This window comes from Arvicola amphibius, chromosome 4, assembly GCF_903992535.2.
Source record: "Arvicola amphibius chromosome 4, mArvAmp1.2, whole genome shotgun sequence".
NCBI classification, from domain to species: Eukaryota; Metazoa; Chordata; class Mammalia; order Rodentia; family Cricetidae; genus Arvicola; species Arvicola amphibius.
In genome coordinates, this window is record NC_052050.1 from 40908188 (window position 1) to 40927822 (window position 19635).

The 19635-nt window shown below is 44.0% G+C and overlaps 1 protein-coding gene across 2 annotated transcripts; it reads left to right on the forward strand.

Annotated features, from left to right (window-relative positions):
- The first annotated feature begins 750 nt into the window (after nt 1-750).
- Nucleotides 751-17934, forward strand: C4H17orf75 (chromosome 4 C17orf75 homolog). Of its 2 annotated transcripts, none has more exons than XM_038326558.1 (10): nt 751-919; nt 1979-2059; nt 4365-4490; nt 6022-6162; nt 7092-7149; nt 10714-10833; nt 13444-13508; nt 13651-13787; nt 16355-16458; nt 17290-17934. In XM_038326558.1, the coding sequence occupies exons 1-10, from the start codon at nt 780-782 to the stop codon at nt 17494-17496; spliced, it is 1179 nt and encodes a 392-aa protein (XP_038182486.1). In that variant the 5' UTR covers nt 751-779; the 3' UTR covers nt 17497-17934. The 2 variants fall into 2 exon arrangements, with proteins under 2 accessions (XP_038182486.1, XP_038182487.1); XM_038326559.1 differs by having other exon boundaries at nt 17380-17934.
- The last annotated feature ends 1701 nt before the right edge of the window (nt 17935-19635 follow it).

Genomic DNA, 19635 nt, shown 5'->3' on the forward strand with positions numbered 1-19635 from the left:
TCCCTTTCCATCCAAGCTGCAATGCACCAACACCACCCAGCTAAATTCAAGAATTTAATACTCTCTCACACTCCATTTTAAATTTATGTCTCATTATTATTAAATTTGTGTATTATTATTATTATTATATTGTTATTTTGAGACAGGGTTTCTCTGGCTGTCCTGGGACTCACTCTGCAGATATGGTTGACCTCGAATTCAGAGATCTGCTTGCCTCTGTTTTCAGGGTGCTACAACTAAAGGCATCTTTTCTTTATTAAATTTTATTTTTGAGGCAAGGTCTCACCGTGTAGCACTGGCTGGTTTGGAACGCGGTATGTAAACCAGAGAGGCCTCGAGCTCACAGAGATCCTCCTGCCTCTGCCTCTAGAGTGCTAGTGTTAAAGGGGTGCTCCACCAGGAATGGCTAAATTTGTGTATTTGATCAAACTGTTATAACAGCATGTTTTTTTTTTGTTTTTTTTTGTTTTTTTTTTTTGTTTTTTTTTTTTTTTGCTCACAGAAAGAAGGCAGGAGAGCAGCTGTACCATCTTCAATACACACTGTCTTCTTGATACGTCAAGGAGGAAAGTCGGTTAAAAAGAAATAGTAAAGGGTTCTCAGAAAGCGCCCCTGAGAAATTCCACTCTCTCCAACTGAGCTTTCTTGCCCGGGACTCGGAAAGCCAGCGGAACTCAGGTGTGCGAGGGCGGGAAGGAGGTCGAGCCGGCGTACAGAGGACCGCCTAGCTGCGGGGGAACGATTTGACGGGGACACAGGGCCGCGAGGAGGCTGCCACGATGCTCCCGTCTTTGCAGGAATCGCTGGATGGGGATGAAAAGGAGCTGGAGAGCAGCGAGGAGGGTGGCTGTGCGGAGGAGCGGAGACTCGAGCCACCACCCAGCAGACACTATTGCCTGTACAGCTACCGCGGAAGCAGGTGCCCGCGTCCTGCCCGCTGTGCCCGCGGCCCCGCCGCCCGGCCTTGCACCCCGAAGCCCCCACTCGCCATCTCCTCTCCCAGCCAAGGTCTCTGACCCGATGGGTCCTCCTGGCCTCCGTCGGTTCTTCATGGCCCGTCTGGACTTTTAAGCCCTACTCTCCCAAGCCCTCGGCCCTCTTTTAGACCCTGTCACCGCAGCCCGACATCTATTCAGCGCAGTCCTCCAGTGTCTGTTCCCTGCCCTCAGTGGCTGTCCCCAATTGCGTTTATTTCTACGACACACTTTCATCCCCGCCCCTAGTTTCCTTGATTCTTGCTGCCTTTCTCTCCCCTCGGTAACCCCTATCCACCGCAGCTGACTTCCTAGGAGCCCTTCTGGCCCAAAATTTTTTTAAGATGTGTTTTACATTTTTTATTTTTAATTATGTGTCTCTGTGTCTCTGTGTGGGTATTCGTACATGCATGCAGGTACCCACTGAGACCAGAGGCATCAGACACACATAGAACTTGCGTTGATTGTGAGGTGCCCTAATTGTGTATTGTGTATTGAGAACTAAATTTGGATCCATCCCCAAGAACATTGAGCGCCCTTAACCGCTGAGATATCGCTCCGGGCCTTGTTTGTTTTTTATATTAATTTTTTTCTTATTAAAAGTTATGTGCGTTGGTCTTTTGCCTGTATGTATGTCTGTGTGAGGGTGTTTAAACCTTTCAACAAGGCTTACAGACAATTGTTAGCTGCCATATGGGTTCTAGGAATTGAATCCAAGTCCTCTGGAAGAGCAGCCAATGCTCTTAACCGCTAAGCCATCTCTCCAGTCCTTAATTTATTTTTAAATAGGAGTTCCTTCAAGCTTTTGGAATATTAGGTCTTTTCTCTACTTATTAAGTGCCCTGATGAGTAAGAGGGCTCTTGTCAGCATTTTTTATGGGGTTTCTTTGCCCTTGCAGCATTTTCATTGATTCCTTGTTTTTACCCGACTTGCAAAGACTGGATACTCTACTTGATTTACAGCCCAGAACTGATAGTACTGATTGTTGGATTGCGTCTTGCAGATTGACACAGCATCGAGGGGATAGTGATGATGGACATTCAAGTGGAACAAATTCAGAAACGCCATCTGGTGATGATTTCAGGTAAAAACAGTTAAGTATAATTCACTCATGTGCTTTCATGATCTGTGCATATCTGTAAGTATCAATGGATGGCCTGCTCTTACTGAATTTTCTCTGAGTCAACCATCAGCTCCTCTTAGGAATCCCTCCTTGGCTCTTTCACTCAAGGTAGGGGTAGATACAAATACTGATAACTCCCCTGTGGTTAGCCACATAGAATTCTTTTGAGTTTCTTGACTAGATAGAACGCCAGTAAAAATTCAAGTTAATATTTCTGTCAAGATGTATATTTAAAAATAAAGCGGGAGGGGTGTCTCATGCCTTTGATCCCAGCACTTAGGAGGCAGAGGCAAACAGATCTCTGAGTTTGAGGCCATTCTGATCTATAGAACAAGTTTCAGAATAGTCAAAACTACACAGAGTAACCAAAACAAAACAAAGCTGGGTGGCAACGGCGCACACGTCTTTAATCCCAGCACTCGGGAGGCAGAGGCAGGTGGATCTCTGAATTTGAGGCCAACCTGGTCTACAAAGCAAGTTCCAGGACAGCCAGGACTCTTATACAGAGAAACCCTGTCTCAAAAAATCAAAACAACAAAACAAAAACACAAATAAATAAAAACAGCAGCCAAACATGGTGGCATTTACCTGTAATCCCAGCACTTGGGAGGTGGAATGCTGGAAGATTAGAAGCTCAGGGTCAGGCTGGGGAGACAGTTCAGTCTGTAAAGTGTATAAAGACCCGACTTCAATTCCCAGAATCCAGGTAAAAGCTCAATAGAGTGGTGTACTTGTAATCCCAGCCCAGGGTAGGCAGAGAGGAGGATCCCTGGATCTTGTTCACCAGCCAGCTTAGCCTAATCCATAAGCCCCAGGTCCCAAGGAGACCCTACCTCAAAAAAGTAAGGTGGACAGCATCTGAGGAACAGGTTAACTTCTACCCTCTATAAGTATGTGCGCATGCACACACAAATGTCCCTACACACACATGAATATGCATATTCATGTACACACACAGAAGCAGTTGAAGATCATCCTCAGTTACACTGTGAGTTTGAAGCAGACTGAGCTACATGAGACTCTAGTCTTTAAAAAAAAAACCATTGAGGCTGGAGAAATGACTCAGTGGTTAAGGGCACTGACTGCTCTTCCAGCACCCACATGGTGGCTCACAACCATAAGTAACTAGTTCCAGGAAGCTGATGTCCTCTTCTGGCCTCCACAGACACTAGACACATGTTTGGAACACAAACATGCAGACAAGACACCCCTACACATAAAATAATAAAACTGAAAAATAGAAAGGAAGAGGCTAGAGGCATGGTTCAGTGGCTAAGAGCACATATACTTTTCAGAGGACCCAAGTTCAGTTCCCAGCACCCATGTCAGGTGGCTCACAACCACCTCTAACTCCAGATCCAGATTGTCTGAAACTCTCTTCTGGACTCAGAGGACACCCAGACACATGTGGCATGCACCCATACAGATACACAGATAGGCATACACATTATTTAAATAGAAATAACAGTAAATCTTTTTTTAAAATTATAAAACATCAACAATAAACAAAACCCCACCAAAATAGGTCCAGTGAAATGGTACAGAAGGTAAAGGCACTTGCTGCCAAGCCTGATAGATGAGTTTAGTTTGATATGCAGAATTCATAAGATGGGAGGAGAAAACTCACATGGATCACCTGCCTCTGCCTCTCAGTTTGCTGGACTAAAGACTTGTGCCGCTACTCTGGGGAAGAAAATCATCTTTAAGGGGAAAGTTTCAGAAGTTTTAGTCCATGGTTTCTTGACCCCACTGTCTGTGGCAATACAGGAGTTCATGTCAGAAACATGGAGCAGAAGAGCCTGTTAACTTCACGGCAGTAGGGAGAAAGGGATAAAGGGAGGGAGGCAGGCAGGCTTCCAGCCAGCTGGCCAAGCACTTTGGTTCTGATACGCCAGTGACTTAACTTCCTGCCATCTCCTAAAGGTTCTAATATTTCCAATAGCACCATGGGCTGGGAGCCAAACCCGCCTTTGGGGGCATTCCAAATCCAAACAGTAACACTCACCAACAGGGGTCATCAAGCAGACAGCATTCCTAAGAGAGACCCTAAAATTGTTATGGCAATACACAGCTGTGATCCCAGCACTTGAGAGCGTTCGGCTAGTTTGAGGTTAATCTAGGATATGTAGTTATTAGTTCAAGACCAGCCTGGGCTACATAGAGACCTTGTTGAGAAAGAGACTGAGGCCCTGGCTTTGGTGCAGTATATGTGATTTATGGGTGTGCATGTACTACTGGTAAGAACGTGTGTCTTCCACTTGTCCAGCCTCTCCTTGGTGGATACTAATCTTCCATCTGAAGTGGAGCCAGAGCTGCGCAGTTTCATTGCTAAGCGTCTTTCCAAAGGAGCATTCTTTGAAGGGCTGGGTAATGTTGCATCTGTAGAGCTGAGGTAAGTATAAAATATGCTGTCTCCTGTGTTTTTTTATTTCTGAGCCAAACATGAGATGTGTGGAGAAACTTGAAAAGATGTAGACCTGCAGAAAACATCTTTGCTTTCTGTTTTCCAGCACTTCCTCCTCTCATGCTCCCAGCCAGAATGATGACTCTCACACATAAACATGGCGAAATTAGATTGAGTGAGATTCTGGCACCTCGAATTACTTTAGTCTTGTTTTATATTTAGACAACAGATTCTAGGGCTGGAGATGTAGCCCTGATGTAGAGCACTTGCCTAGCATGTACAGCTCTCTGTCCCTTAGTGTCTTTTTTTTTTAATAATTTATTTTTATTTTATGTACATGGTGCATTGCCTGCATGTGTGTCTGTATGAGTGTATTGGATCCCTTGGAACTGGAGTTTACAGACAGTTGTGAGCTGCCATGTGGGTGCTGGGAATTGAACCTCGGTCCTCTGGAAGAGCAACTAGTGTTCCCAACCGCTGAGCCATCTCTCCAGCCCCCGCTTGGTATGATTTTAAAAAGTTAATTGCCAATATAGAAATTGTATGCCTATAGTTTGTAACATACTTTCACAAATGCTGATGTAGTTCTTACAAAGGGAAATAGAGCAGTGATCTTATTTTCCAGTGAGCAAGTAAACACAGAGAACCAAAATTGGAAGGCCGAGGTCAGGTCACTGGGAGGTCAGGTCACAGGCACCCTGAGCCTGACCCCAGCTGTCCTGTCATCACACTCCTTCAGACCGCGCGTATTTTAAACCTGGGTCCTCATACCGGTGGTCCAAGGTAAAGCTACTAGAAAAGCCAGGCGCATCAGCATAGAACATCCATGACATGTGAAGGTTTAAAGGACGGAGAACATACTAATTTTATGTAAACATGAGTATTCTGTGAACAAAGTTGAACTTTGTATGAATTTTTCTTTAAACACTTTTTAAATTATTTTATTTTCTGTGTATTGTTGGTGGATCTACCTGCATAAGTGTCTGTGTACAAGGTGTGTGCCTGGTGCCTGCAGAGCCCAAAAGAGGGTGTTGGTTCCCCTGGAGCTAGATATGTTTGTGAACCACTATGTGCTGGAAATTGAACCTGGGTCTTTTACAAGAGTAGCCAATGATCTTTTAACTGCTTAGCCATCTCTCCAGCTCCTAGGTTTTTCACATAAGACTGCAGAACTCAATGAACCTCTATGAGAGGCTGGTTTGTTAAAGTCTCACCATGTAACCTGACTGGTCTGGGGCTCACCATGTAGACCAGGTTGTTTTTGAACTCACAGAGCTCTGCCTGTCTCTTCCTCCTGGTGCAGGGTCGTCGTGCATCACCACACCCAGTCTCTAGGCTGTTTAATAAAGCTCACTGGTATGCAGTCATGCTCCTCTGCTGAGACAGGGAAACAAGGCTGGGACTCTCTGCATGAGTGGGATCTCAGAGTGTTACCTGTCAAGACCCGGGTTCAGAGTTGTCACAGAGGGAGGAGCATGAGTACCAGATATGCCACTTTACCCTTCTCTTTCTTTTCTAGAATTCCGGGTTACCGGGTTGGTTGTTACTACTGCCTTTTCCAACAGGAAAAACTGCTTCCTGAAATAGCAGTGGAACCGGAACTTAACCCTTCTGAGTATGTGGTCTGCTTCTTAGGAGGGTCTGAAAAAGGATTGGAGCTATATCCTTTCTTTGGTATTTGAGAGTATCAGGAGGGAAAACATCGGGGGACGGGACTAGTAGCTATCTCCCTGCTCCCACCTTCCCCACCCTTAAGGGTGTGTCTGAATGTCATTTATGGCCATTTGCCCAGGCTTGTTTTTAATCCAGTTTGTAGTATTTAAGAGACCTTCTCTCTCTCTTTCTCTTTCTCTTTCTCTTTGAGACAAGCACTCACTTTGTAGTCTTGTAGTCCTGACTGGCATGGAGCTCACTATGTAGGCCATTCTAGTCTCAAACTTAAAGAGATCCACCTGCTTCTGACACTGAGTGCTGGAATTAAAAGCTTGTGCCACCATGCCCAGCTGAGACTTTCTTTCTTTCTATTTTTTTTCTTTCTTTTGACACAGGGTTTTTCTGTAGCTTTGGAGCCTGTCCTGGAACTTGCTCTGTGGACCAGGCTGGCACTGAACTCACAGAGATCTGACTGCCTCTGCCTTCCTAGTGCTGGGATTAAAGGTGTGTGCTACCACCGCCCGGCTCTTTTCTTTTCATGATTTTATTTACTATGTATACAGTGTTCTGCCTGCATCAGAAGAGGACAGCAGATATCATTATAGATGGTTGTGAGCCACCATGTGGTTGCTGGGAATCGAATTTAGGACCTGGAAGAACAGTCTGTGCTCTATACCTCTGAGCCATCTCTCCAGCCCTTTTTTTTTTTTTTTTTTTTTTTTTTTTTTTTTTTTTTTTTTTTTTTTTTTTTGACACAGGGTTCCTCTGTGTATCCCTGCCTGTCCTGAAACTTGCTCTGTAGACCAGGCTGGCCTTGAACTAAGAGATCTGCTTGTCTTTGACTCCCAAGTGATGGTATTAAAGGCCTGTGCCACCAATGCCCAGCAACCTTGTATTTCTTGCTGATCATTCTATATCACTTCCTTAAGAACAAACTTTCAGGCTTGAATTGGACAAGTATATTCAAGGGCTGAAAAATAACATGAACTGCAAGGTAAGACGGCTGACTGGAGCACCGAAGACTAAAGTGACGAACACACCAGGACTGCCGTGCTTGTCGGGTCACTCGGTAGCTCACCCTGTGGGCACAGGCAGGGATGCGGCTGTGCCATAGGTGCTGAAGGCTCCAGGATTCTGTTTTTGATGTGTTGTGTTGATGAAAACATCAATGTGAGTCTTATTGTGGGAGTCCACCCCTGTCATCTCAGCACTTGGGAGGCAGAGTGTGAGACAAGCCTAGTTTACATAGTGAGTTCCAAGCCAGCCAGAGCTACATAGTGGACCCTCTCAGAAGGAAAACAAGAAACTGAAAGAATGGCTCAGTGGTTAAAACACTGTTTACTATTCCAGAGGACCCATGTTCAATTCCCAGTACCCTCATGGTGGCTCACAACCATCTGTAGCTCTAGTTCCAGGGAATCAGGCACTGTCCTTTGGCCCCTGCAGTCACTATGCACATGTGATACGCAGGCATACATGCCAGCAAAACCCCCATACTCCTAAAATAAAGTAAATTTAAAAATCAAGCACAGCTGGTGAGGTGGTTCAAAGGTAGATGTGCCTGCCACCAAGTCTGACTATCTGAGTTTGTTACCCAGGACTCACACTGAGGAAAGAGAACTGACTTACATGTATTGTTCTCTGACCTCCACTTGTGTATGGCACATGCATGCATATACACACAGAAATGTAAAAACAAAGACAAATCTGTGCACAGTTCAGTGGCAGTGAATAGCACCTGATGGGGAAGAAGAGGCCTTGTCTCTCATTTCTAGGCACACGGTTCTGTATTTTGGTTAGCAGTTTATGGCATCACACATTACTCTTTCATGAATTAGACATGCCTATATTGACTCATTTATCCAAACCTGTCAAAACTACCTTCAGGCCAGGTGGTGGTGGCGCACGCCTTTAATCCCAGCACTCAGGAGGCAGAAAAAGGCGGATCTCTTTGAGTTTGAGGCCAGCCTGGTCTGCAGAGCTAGTTCCAGAACAGGCTTCAAAGCTACAGAGAAACGCTGTCTTGAAAACAAACAAACAAAACTGCTTTCAGGAAGTTTAAGGCCAGCCACAGCAACAGACTTTGACACTCACCAAATTTCTGTGAGATTCTGTCTGTATAAAACTACACCCTTAGTGACAGCAGCTTTTAGTGAAGACTCTCATATGATATGTAGTAATAGTTCTGGTACTCAAAAGCTACTGCAAGAGGAGAGGAAAGGACAGCAGAGCTGTGAGCCAGGGATTTGAAACTGAGGTCCCGGACTCTCCCAGGTAGGAGCTCTTTCTGTATGACACTTGTCCCCAGAGAACAGCAGTCTAGAGTATCAGATGTGCTCATGGGCCATGTCTGTACTTCAGTAGTGTCTTATATCCTCTTTATTCACATTGTGAGTATGAACAAATTGTCTACATTAATTAGTTCAAGCAAAGTCAAGATGGAGAAATGGCCAGGCAGTGGTGGCGCATGCCTTTAATCCCAGCACTTCAGAGGCAGAAGCAGGCGGATCTCTGTGAGTTCGAGACCAGCCTGGTCTACAAGAGCTAGTTCCAGGACAGGCTCCAAAGCTACAGAAAAACCCTGTCTCACAAAAACAAAACAAAAAGATGGAGAAATGGGATATTTAGAGCAGTGGTTCTCAACTCGTGGGTCATGACCCACTTAACAAACCTCTGTATCCAAAAATATTTGCATTATGATTCATAACAGTAGCAAAATTACAGTTATGAAGTAACAGCAAAAATAATTTCATGGTGGGGGGGTCACCACAACATGAGAAACTGTATTAAAGGGTCGCAGTGTTAGGAAGGTTGAGAACCACTGTCATAAAGCATCTCTCCAGTGAGGATGACATGCAGGAAAGAGTTGCCTAGAACCCTGTTCTTCAGTCAGATCATCCAGAAAAACAATGTCATAATTCCTTTTTTTTTGAGATAGGGTTTTGTTCTGTAGTCTGTCTCACAAACTCCCTTTGTAGTCTAGGGCAGCTATGAACTTAAGATACTCCTGTCTCAGTCTTCCAAGTGTCGAAACTGCAGGTCTGCACCAAGGTGCTTGTTCACAATTTATTTCATTGTGTAGGTTTGAGGGGGGGAAAAAAGGAATGGCCAGGCAGTGGTGGTGCACACCTTTAATCCCTGCACTGAGTAGATAGGCAGGAGGATCTTTAGATTTCCAGGCCAGAAAAGGCTCCACTCATTGGTTTTTGTCTTGAAAAACCAAAATCAAAAAACAAAAACAAAAAAACCAAACCAAACCAAAACAACAACAACAAAACACAACAGCAACAATAACAACAAAAAAACACACAGGAAAGAATGGCCAGGGGCTGGAGAGATGGCTCAGTGGTTAAGAGCACTGACTGTTCTTCCAGAGGTCCTGAGTTCAATTCCCAGCAACCACATGATGGCTCAAAACCATCTGTAATGAGATCTGGTGCCCTCTTCTGGCGTGTGGGCATACATGGAGGCAGAATGTTGTATACATAATAAATAAATAAATCTAAAAAATAAAGAATGGCCGGCTTGTTGGCACATACCTATAATCTAAGTTCAAGGCTGGCCTGAATTACATGGCTGCACCATATCTCAAAAACAAACAAACGGAAAAGGTACCTAACCTAGCTCTTGTTGTCCAGCCATTAGGAGCATATTGAAGGGGGGCTGGAGAGATGGCTCAACAGTTAAAAGCACTGGCCGCTCCTCCAGCGAGCCAGAGTGCAGCTCTCAGCCAAAAGTCCTGCTCCTCATCACCGCCTGTCACTCCAGTTCCGGAGGATGCAGCGCCCTTTCTGGACTCTGGAGGCTTCTACAAGAACACACATACACACATACAGACTAAAATAGAATTTAAAAATTGTACTGAAGAAAGCTAAGAAGGTGGCTTTGAGGACCTGAGTTTGGAACCCCCAGTGCCCACAGAAAAATCTGGGTGTGGTGCCATGCCTCTAACCACAGTGCTGAAGTGGTAGAGGACAGGCAGATCCCTGTACCTCATTAGCCAGCCATCCCAGCCAAATCAGTGAGCTCCAGGTTCAGTGAAAGACCCTGGCTAAAGAAAATAAGACGGAGAAGTTGGAGAGTGGTACCTGCCAAGACTGCTGACCTGAGTTTATCTCCAGCACCCGAGGGTTGAAGGCCAGAGCTGACTTCTACAAGTTGTCCTGTGATCTAAACAGACACCGTGGCACACTTGTGTCCACTGCCATCAGCCCACCTCCAAAAATGTAGTTGAAAATATTAAGGTGGCAAGCAATTGAGGAAGACACCTGATGTCAACTCTGAGCGTTCACAGGCACGCAAATACATATATCATGCATACAGAGAAAGAGTATATAGAGCTGGGTGATGGTGGCTCGTGCCTTTAATTCCAACACTCGGGAGGCAGAGGCAGGTGGATCTCTAAGAGCTAGTCCCAGAACAGCTAGGATTGTTACACTGAGAAACCCTGTCTCAAAAAAAACAAAAACAAACAAAAAAAGAGTATATTGAAGACAAAAGTCCACTAAGCTAAAGATTTTTATGATATTAAAGCAAACAACATTCTCTCTTGACCTAGGAAAGCAGCCTGGGATGTGATGTCAGTTCCTATCTGAACAGCTGGTATGAGGATGTGGTGTGTCCGATCCAAAGGGTGGTTCTTCTCTTTCAGGAAAAGCTGTCCTTTCTGCTACATGCTGTAAGTATTGCACACCAAAGACCATTGCCGGTTAGAATCTCCTCAGCAGACCTGGATCATTTAGAAACATACTCATTTTCTCTAAACATAACTTTTCCCTGCCTGAATATTTCTTCAGACAATGCTTGCTGTTTAGACCACATCTTACTGACTCCCGTCTAGAAAGTTTTATTACTAAGATGGGGTTGAAAGTCAGCTGGATCTCTCCATTAAAAACTGCTTTCACACGAGGTGTGCCAGTGCATGTCTATTCACCCAGCACTAGGGATAGAAGCAAGAGAAGGAGGTTAAGGTCAGTCTCAGCTACACAGAGAGTTTGACACACACCTGATTTATGGGAGACCCTGTCCCGTTAAAAATGTCAGCTGGGCCTTCACATTAAAAAAAGCAATAATCTTTTCTTCTTAGCCACTTTTTAAAAATAGGGCCTCACCGGGCAGTGGTGGCGCACACCTTTAATCCCAGCACTTGGGAGGCAGAGGCAGGCGGATCTCTAAATTCAAGGCCAGCCAAGGATATGCAGGAGAACAATGTCTCAAAAATAAAAAAATAAAATAAATTAATTAATTAATAAAAAGCAAAAAAAGATAGGACTTAACTGTTCAGCCCAAGATAACTTTTTTTTATAATTTTTTAAAAATATTTATTATGTATACAACATTCTGCCTTAATGTATGTCCGCACACCAGAGGAGGGCGCCAGATCTCAGTACAGATGGTTGTGAGCCATCATGTGGTTGCTGGGAATTGAACTCAGGACCTCTGGAAGAGCATCTCTCCAGCCCCTTAACTTTTTTTTTTTTTTTTTTTTTAGAAAAGACTTAAATGATTTTGTGTGTGTGTGTAGAGACAGAGGACAGTTTCTGTGAGCTCTCATCTTCAGCCTAGTTTCTGTGTGGCATACTAGCAGGCTGGCCCTCGAGCTTTCTGCTGATCATCTTGTATCTGCCTCCCATGTCACCGTGGGAGTGCTGGGACGTGCACGCCCCAGATCCGGCTCTTGTGGGTTCTGAGGGTTGCACTCAGGCTGTCTGGCTGCAACAGCTAGCACTTTACTCAGCTGAGTCACTTCTAGCCCTGACTCCAACTCTTCAATCTTACCTGCCTCAGCTTCTTGAGATTATGGACCTGCCCAACCACATCTGTTTGAAATAATTACTGTTTGAAATGCTGGGAAACAGCCATTTTCAGAATATCTGACAATGAAAGCAAGATGCAAAGTAATTTTAACTATATGAAAGTGTTTGGGCCCTGCACAAGCATGGTGACCTGCGTTCAGTCCCCAGATTCCACAAGATGGCAGGAGAGAACCAAATCCCAGAACTGTCCTGGCTTACACATGCACTCCTTGACACTTTTTTTTTAAAGGTTTATTTATTATGTATACAACATTCTGCCTCTGTGTATGCCCACACGCCAGAGGAGGGCGCCAGATCTCATTGCAGATGGTTGTGAGCATGTGGTTGCTGGGAATTGAACTCAGTACCTCTGGAAGAGCAGCCAGTGCTCTTAACCTCTGAGCCATCTCTCCAGCCCTCCTTGACACTTTTATACACACGAACACACATGTATACACACACACACACACTAAATAGATAGATAGATTTGGGGGCCAGTGTAATAGTTAAGGGCATTTGCTGCCAAACCTGACAATCTGAGTTCAATCCCTGGAACCTTCAGGAGAGTACTGATACCTGCAGATTGACCACTGACCTCCACATGAGTGCCATGGCATGCGTGTAGCCCCCATTGAGATAAATAAGTGAGTAAATAAATGCTGGAAAATGTTAAAGTGGTGACACATGTTGTAATTTTAACAATGCCATGAAGAAGTCACGCCATGCAACAAGGCTCACATCCAAGGCACATAGGAGGTGTATTGGAAGAGGAGAGAAGGGAGGGGCAGAGACAAGTCCCCCAGGGACGAGTGGTGGAAAAGAGAGAAAGAGAGGGAGGGAGAGACACGGGAGATGGGCAGGCCCACCTTTTAAAAGGGAACGCAGTGAATGTGCACAGAAGGTGCTCTTAGTGGCTGCAGCTGAGGACGTATCCTGTCAGGACCCCAAGGGCAGGCCAGTGCAGATGCCTGAATTCTAACACTAACACTAGAGAAACTGAGGTTGGAGGATCAGGAGGTGCAGGCTAGCTATGCTGCATAGCAAGACTATCTTAAAATAAACCACACTAATAAATAAAAATTAAAACAAACAAACAAAACAAGCCAGGCTATGGTATTGCACGCCTCTAATTTCAGCACTTGGGGGGATCTCCGTGAGTTGGAGGCCAGCCTGGTCTACAGAGTGAGTTCCAGGACAGTTCCAGTGCTACCCAGAGAAACCCTGTCTCAAAGTCAAATCAGACAAAGAAATAAGTCAAACATTACTGAGCAGGGCTTTATCTTAGAGCACTTGTGTAGGGTGTATGAGGTCCTGGGCTTAATCTGCAGCAGGGGAAAACCTTTCCTTCCAATGTTCCAGGCAGCCGCTGAGCACAAGGTGTGATGGGCAGTGTTCATTAATAACCATGGCAGACGGTGCGTTTGGATGGGAGTGGTCGGTCAGTGAGGATCAGAGAAGGCATTTATTAAACTGGCTCCCTCTCTCTCTCATAGGCTCTAAGTTATACTCCTGTTGAGCTTAAAGAATCAGATGAAAAAACAAAGAGAGACATCAACAGGTAAAGAACATAATTTCTGAAGAAATTCCACCCTCCCCCAGCCAAACGGCTACATTTTTACCTCCCACCCCTAGTATAGAATGCATGTGTTTTCTCCTGTTCTGCAATACTGTTGGTGGAAAAGGACTTGTATTTATGACAGGTTTCTGAGTGTGGCCAGTCTCCAAGGACTCATTCATGAAGGCACCATGACCTCTTTGTGCATGGCCATGACAGAGGAGCCGCATAAGTCTGTGATCATCGACTGTAGTGGGCCCCAGCCTCAGTTCTACAATGCAGGTGAGTCAGAAACCTAGAGGCAGTGTCTGTGGGACTCTGCACTGAAAACACGTGACACAAACATGTCCTTCTTGTGCTGAAACCTGACTGATCCTAGAGACATGGGATTCAGTTCATGCCTGGTAGTCCACTCTGCATATAAAAAACTCACGTGTGTACATGTGTGTATATAAGAAAACTCATATCTGTGTACACAAGAACAAATCCAAAAATGTTCAGAAAGGCATATTTACATTTTTTCACTTTGAAATAGGTTCTCACTGTATAGTCCAGGTTGGCCTTGGGCTGACAATCCCCCTGCCTGGCTCTCCTAGGATTACAGTTGTGCTTTATATAAAGACTGTTTTTTGGTTGGTTGGTTGACTGCTTTTGAGAAAGGGTCTCATGTACTGGCCTTAAACTTCTAAACTTTCTACCTCCACCTCTCAAATGCTGAGATTATAGATGTGCATTACCATCCCTAGTTTGCAGACATTTTCTTGTTTTTGGAATTTTTTTTCCAAGACAGTTTCTCTGTGTAGTCCTGACTGTCCTGGGAATCACTATGTAGACTAGGCTGGCCTCGAACTCAGAGATCTACCTACCTCTGCCTCCTCAGTGCTAGGATTAAAGCCATGCGCCACCACTGCCTGGCATTAAAGACATTTTCTTTCTTTTTTCTTTTCTTTTTTTTTTTTTTTTGGTTTTTCAAGACAGGGTTTCTCTGCAGCTTTAGAGCCTGTCCTGGAGCTAGCTCTTGTAGACCAGGCTGATCTCAAACTCACAGAGATCCGCCTGCCTCTGCCTCCTGAGTGCAGGCATTTTCTTAAAAATCTTTTTGTTTTGTTTTTTTTTTAGACAGGGTTTTTCTATGTAACAGCTCTGGTTGTCCTGGAAATTGTTTTGTAGAGGAGACTGGCCCCAACTCGGAAATGCACCTGCCTCTGCCTCCCAAGTACTGAGATTAAAGCCATGTGCCACCGTACCTGGCCAAGAAAATCTTTTGAGTGTGTCTGTGTGAGTGCAGGTACGCGTGTGCCCCAGCACACATATGGGAGTCACAGGACAACACTGGGTGTCAGTCTTCACCAAAGGAGGTAGTTTTTTCTCCTTTCTTTGTGTGTGTGTGTGTGTGTGTGTGTGTGTGGTTTTTGTTTTGTTTTTGAGACAGGGTTTCCCTGTAGCTTTGGAGCCTGTCCTGGAATTTACTTTGTAGACAGGGCTGGCTGGTCTCGAACTCAGAGATCCGCCTGCCTTTACCTCCTGAGTACAGGGATTAAAGGTGTGCACCACCACTGCCTGACAGGAGGTAGTTTTTTGTTGCCTCCTCTATATGTCAGTCTAGCTGATCCTCAAGGGTCCAGGGGTTTTCCTGTCTCCATCTCAACATAGGAACAATGGGACTTCAGATATACCCTTCGGATCTGGCTTCACGTGGGTGCTGAGAGGGTCTCAGGGCCTCATGCTTGCATGTCCAAGTGCTTTATCCACCAAGCCACCTCCCCATCCCTGAAGACATTTTAAAACATTTATTTATTTATTTATTTATTTATTTATTTATTTATTTATTTATTTTCAAGACAGGGTTTCACTGTATAGCCCCAGCTGTGTTAGAACTTGCTCTGTAGACCATGCTTGCCTCAAATTCATAGAGATCCACCTGCCTCTGCCTCCTGAGTGCTGGTATTAAAGGTGTGTGCCAACACACCTGGCTTCTAAAGACATTTTTTGATATAACAAATTGGAAGCAACTTAAATGTTTAACAAAAAGAAATCAGTAAATTGCTAATTCACAGATTGGAATTTAGAGAGTCTAAAATCAAACTTGAGATACATGTTAATGTCTCTGAATCATACTGTTCAGTGAAACAGCCACTAAGAAAAACACACAGAGTCAACATATAGAAAGCAATACATATACAAGGTAAAGGTGGCTAGCCAAAGCTTCAAGTGTATGTTAGGAATGAGAGTTCTTTCTGGTGGGAATAGAGGCAAGTGTGATGATGGGGCTTTGGCTGCTTGGGTATTTCCTACCGTGGTATTTTTCACAAGAGAAGTTTTAAATAATTATAAATGGCTTTTATAAAGAAATTCATGTGCCAGGCATTGGTGGTTCATGCCTTTAATCCAGAACTGGGGAGACAGAGACAGGTGGATCTGTGTGAGTTCAAGGTCAGCCTGGTCTACAAAATGAATTTCAGGACAGCCAAGGCTGTTACATAGAGAAACGTTGCCAAATAAATAAATGAATGAATGAATGAATAAATAAATAAATAAATGGAAGAAAAAAAGAAAAGAAAAAAGAGAGGAAAGAAAAGAAATTCATTTACTAGAACTGGATAGATGGCTCTGGTTAATAGCAGGTGCTACTCTTTCAGAGAACGTGTTAGGTTCCCAGCACCCGTGTTGGAGGACCCAACACTTTAGGTCTCCTAGGGCACCTGTATTCATATGCACACACACACGCACACACACACGCGCACACACACACACACACACACACACACAATTGAAAATAATAAAAGTAAAATCTTTAAAACTGACACACGTGAGCTTTGTGTTATTTAATTTTATTTCCTGTTGTTTAGGAAGCAACCGTTTTTGTGAGGACTGGATGCAGGCTTTCTTACATGGTGCTGAAGCGGGGAACCCTTTTCTTTTCAGACAAGTCCTGGAGAACTTTAAACTAAAGGTAATGAACTGGCTGTGTGCCAGTGGCCACGCACAGTGTTTGGTTCTGCATCTGATTACTGCAGGAGGCAGTAGTGGTGTTGGCTTCGTAGTCACAATGCTCTTTAGATGGGGCATCCTCAGAACTCGCCTCAGAAGGCACTGCTGTCCAGCAGCATTGTGTGCATGCGATTTCATTTCCCAATACTTTGTGGTGAATTGCTTGCTTATAGTTAGGGGACATTAAGCTGATATTTTGTGATGCATATACATTGCAATACACAGAAACAAATGATTTTAAATTATGGTCGGTGAGTACTGTCACCTCAGGAGATTTTTAAAGTTTTAATTTTTGTTTTGTTTTGTTTTGTTTTTCAAGACAGGGTTTCTCTGTGTCACAGTCCTGGCTGTCCTCGACCTCATTCTGTAGACCAGGCTGGCCTTGAACTCACAGAGATCACCTACCTCTGCTCTCAAGTGCTGGGATTAAAGGTATGTGCCACCACAGTTTGACAGAAGACTTTTAAAAAGTCTTTTTAAATGTGTGATTCTATTACACTAAAGGCAGAGCACACTAGCAATAGAGATAATGGGTGTTCTTATAAAAAGCTCAACATTAGCTGGGTGTGGTGGTGCATACCTTTAATCCCAGCATTGAGGGGCAGAGGCACATAGACTTGTGAGTTTGAGGCCAGCCTGGTCTACAAAGTGAGACCTTGTCTCAAAAAAACAAAACAAAACCAAAAAAATGCCACCATTGTCAACATACCCTGATGTTCACCTTGAGAGCGGGCATCCTTCAAGGTTCATCATGACCTCACTAAACAGATTTAACCGGGTCATCTTTTCCTAGGCCATACAAGACACAAACAATTTGAAGAGATTTATCCGACAGGCAGAGATGAATCACTATGCTTTGTTTAAATGTTACATGTTCCTTAAGAACTGCGGCAGTGGAGATATTCTTTTGAAGATTGTTAAAGTGGAGCATGAAGAAATGCCCGAAGCCAAGAGTGTGGTGGCGGCCCTGGAAGAGTTCATGCGAGAAGCACTCGATTGAGTGTGCACAACGCGGGTTAGGCTGCACGTGCGGAGCTGCAGATGTCATTGTTCACAGGCTCGCACTGCTCCGAAGATGACGGGGACACGCAGGCTCTTTCTGCCCTTTGTACTTTGTTTAACTTAATTAAACACAGAAATCCGAGGATCATCTTCACAGAGTCCTAGGCAGATAATGTGTATTACAATTGTGGAATTTTGCTACTTTGTTAGTCTCATAAATTTTAAGCTTAATATGCTGCCTAAAAAGCTTTGGAGGTGATTTTTGGCTTCTCAGAAGCTTACTGTAGTATTTAGCAGGTTTTCCTCTTCCTCCTCAAGACGGAAAAAAAAAAAGTTCTTCTTTCTCGATAGACAGGTGATCCTAGTGAGATGTGACGACACATGCCTGTAATCTGGCTACTCGGGAGGTGGAGTCAGTTTTCAAGTTCCAGGCCAGTCTGTGTCGAGTGTGGACTATACAGCACTCATCATAATACTGATCCAGTGCCACCACCTGTTCCAAGACAGACCTGCTCACCCTGTGGTTGCCTGGTGCACACCAATGGTTGGCATGAATGATGAAGCCACCTTATTTAAAGCCAATATGCAAATAAATCATGAGTGTATAAGAATTTAAAAGTGAGTGGCTGGAGAGATGGCTCAGTGGTTAAGAGCACTGGCTGCTCTTCCAGAGGTCCTGAGTTCAATTCCCAGCAACCACATGGTGGCTCACAGCCATCTGTAATGAGATCTGGCGTCCTCCTCTGGCGTGCATGCACACATGGAGGCAGAACATTGTATACATAATAAATAAATAAATCTTAAAAAAAAAAAGAATTTAAAAGGAGCCGGCAGTGGTGGCACATACATGCCTTTAATCCCAGTACTTGGGAGGCAGAAACAGGTGGATCTCAGTAGTTCAAGGCTAGCGTGGTCTACAAAGTGAGTGCCAGCACTATTACACAGAGAACCCCTATTTAAGAAAATAAAAATAAAGGAATTTAAAAGTGAGCTGGGGGTGATGGTGATATGTCTTTAGTCCTAGCACTTGGGAGGCAGGGGAGGCAGGCAGATCTCTGTGTGTTTGAGGTCAGCAAGTTCCAGGGTAGCTGGGAATACACAGAAAAACCCTGTCTTAAAAAACCAAACCAAAACAAAAGTTTAAAAATGAGCTTTATATTATATAATACAAACTTTTGGGCTGAGAAGATGGCTCAGAAGGCAAAGACGCCACCCGATCTGACACCCTATGTTCAATCCTTAGGACCCACACAATAGGAGAGGATCAACTCCAACAAGTTCCCTCTGACTCCTCCTCTCCCCCACATGTACATACAATAAATATAATAAATTGGGGACTGTTGCTTTGGAAAAGACCCAGATTTGATTCCCAGCACCTGCATGGTGGCTTACAACCATCTGTAGCTTCAATTCCAGGGGATTTGATAGCATGTTCTGACTTCCTTAGGCATCAGACACATGTATAACACATGTGTAATATACAGACCTACATGCAGGTAAAATACTTAAAAACATAAAATAATTAATCTAAAACCAGAAAAATAAAAGAAATGGATGTACTAGCTTCAATATGAAGCGTTCTCTCATATGAAAAGCTATTGCAGAAGTGTCTACATCATTGACAGGTAGTTATTTGCCAGGAGCCTGTATTTTCTTCCTTTTTTTTTTTATGTGAAAATGCTGGGGGTTTTAAACAGTTTTAAGGAAAAAAATAGTAAACACAGTAAATATCCTTTACAAGCAAATATAAGAATGCAAACTGAAAGCCAGGTGTGGTGATGTATGCCTTTGAATGCAGCACTCCACAAGCCAGAGGTAGTTGGAGCTCTGTGAGTTCAGGGCCAGCCTGATTTACTGATTTACATAGCAAAGTTTCAGGTCAGCTGGGTCTATATAAATATAGTGAGACCTTGTCTCAATAAATAAGTAAATAAAGAATATTTTAAAAATTTGAAAATGCAAACAAATTCTTCCTATCACAATTGCTTATTGATCTTAGTTTGATCCTGTGTCACAAGCCTTGGATTGTTTTACTCTGGAACAGTGCCCTAGGGTGGCCATTTCTGAATCCCCATGGATGCCAGCTGCAGCCACACACAGAGTTGTTCTGCATAGCTCTTTAGTAAGTCCATTTGAT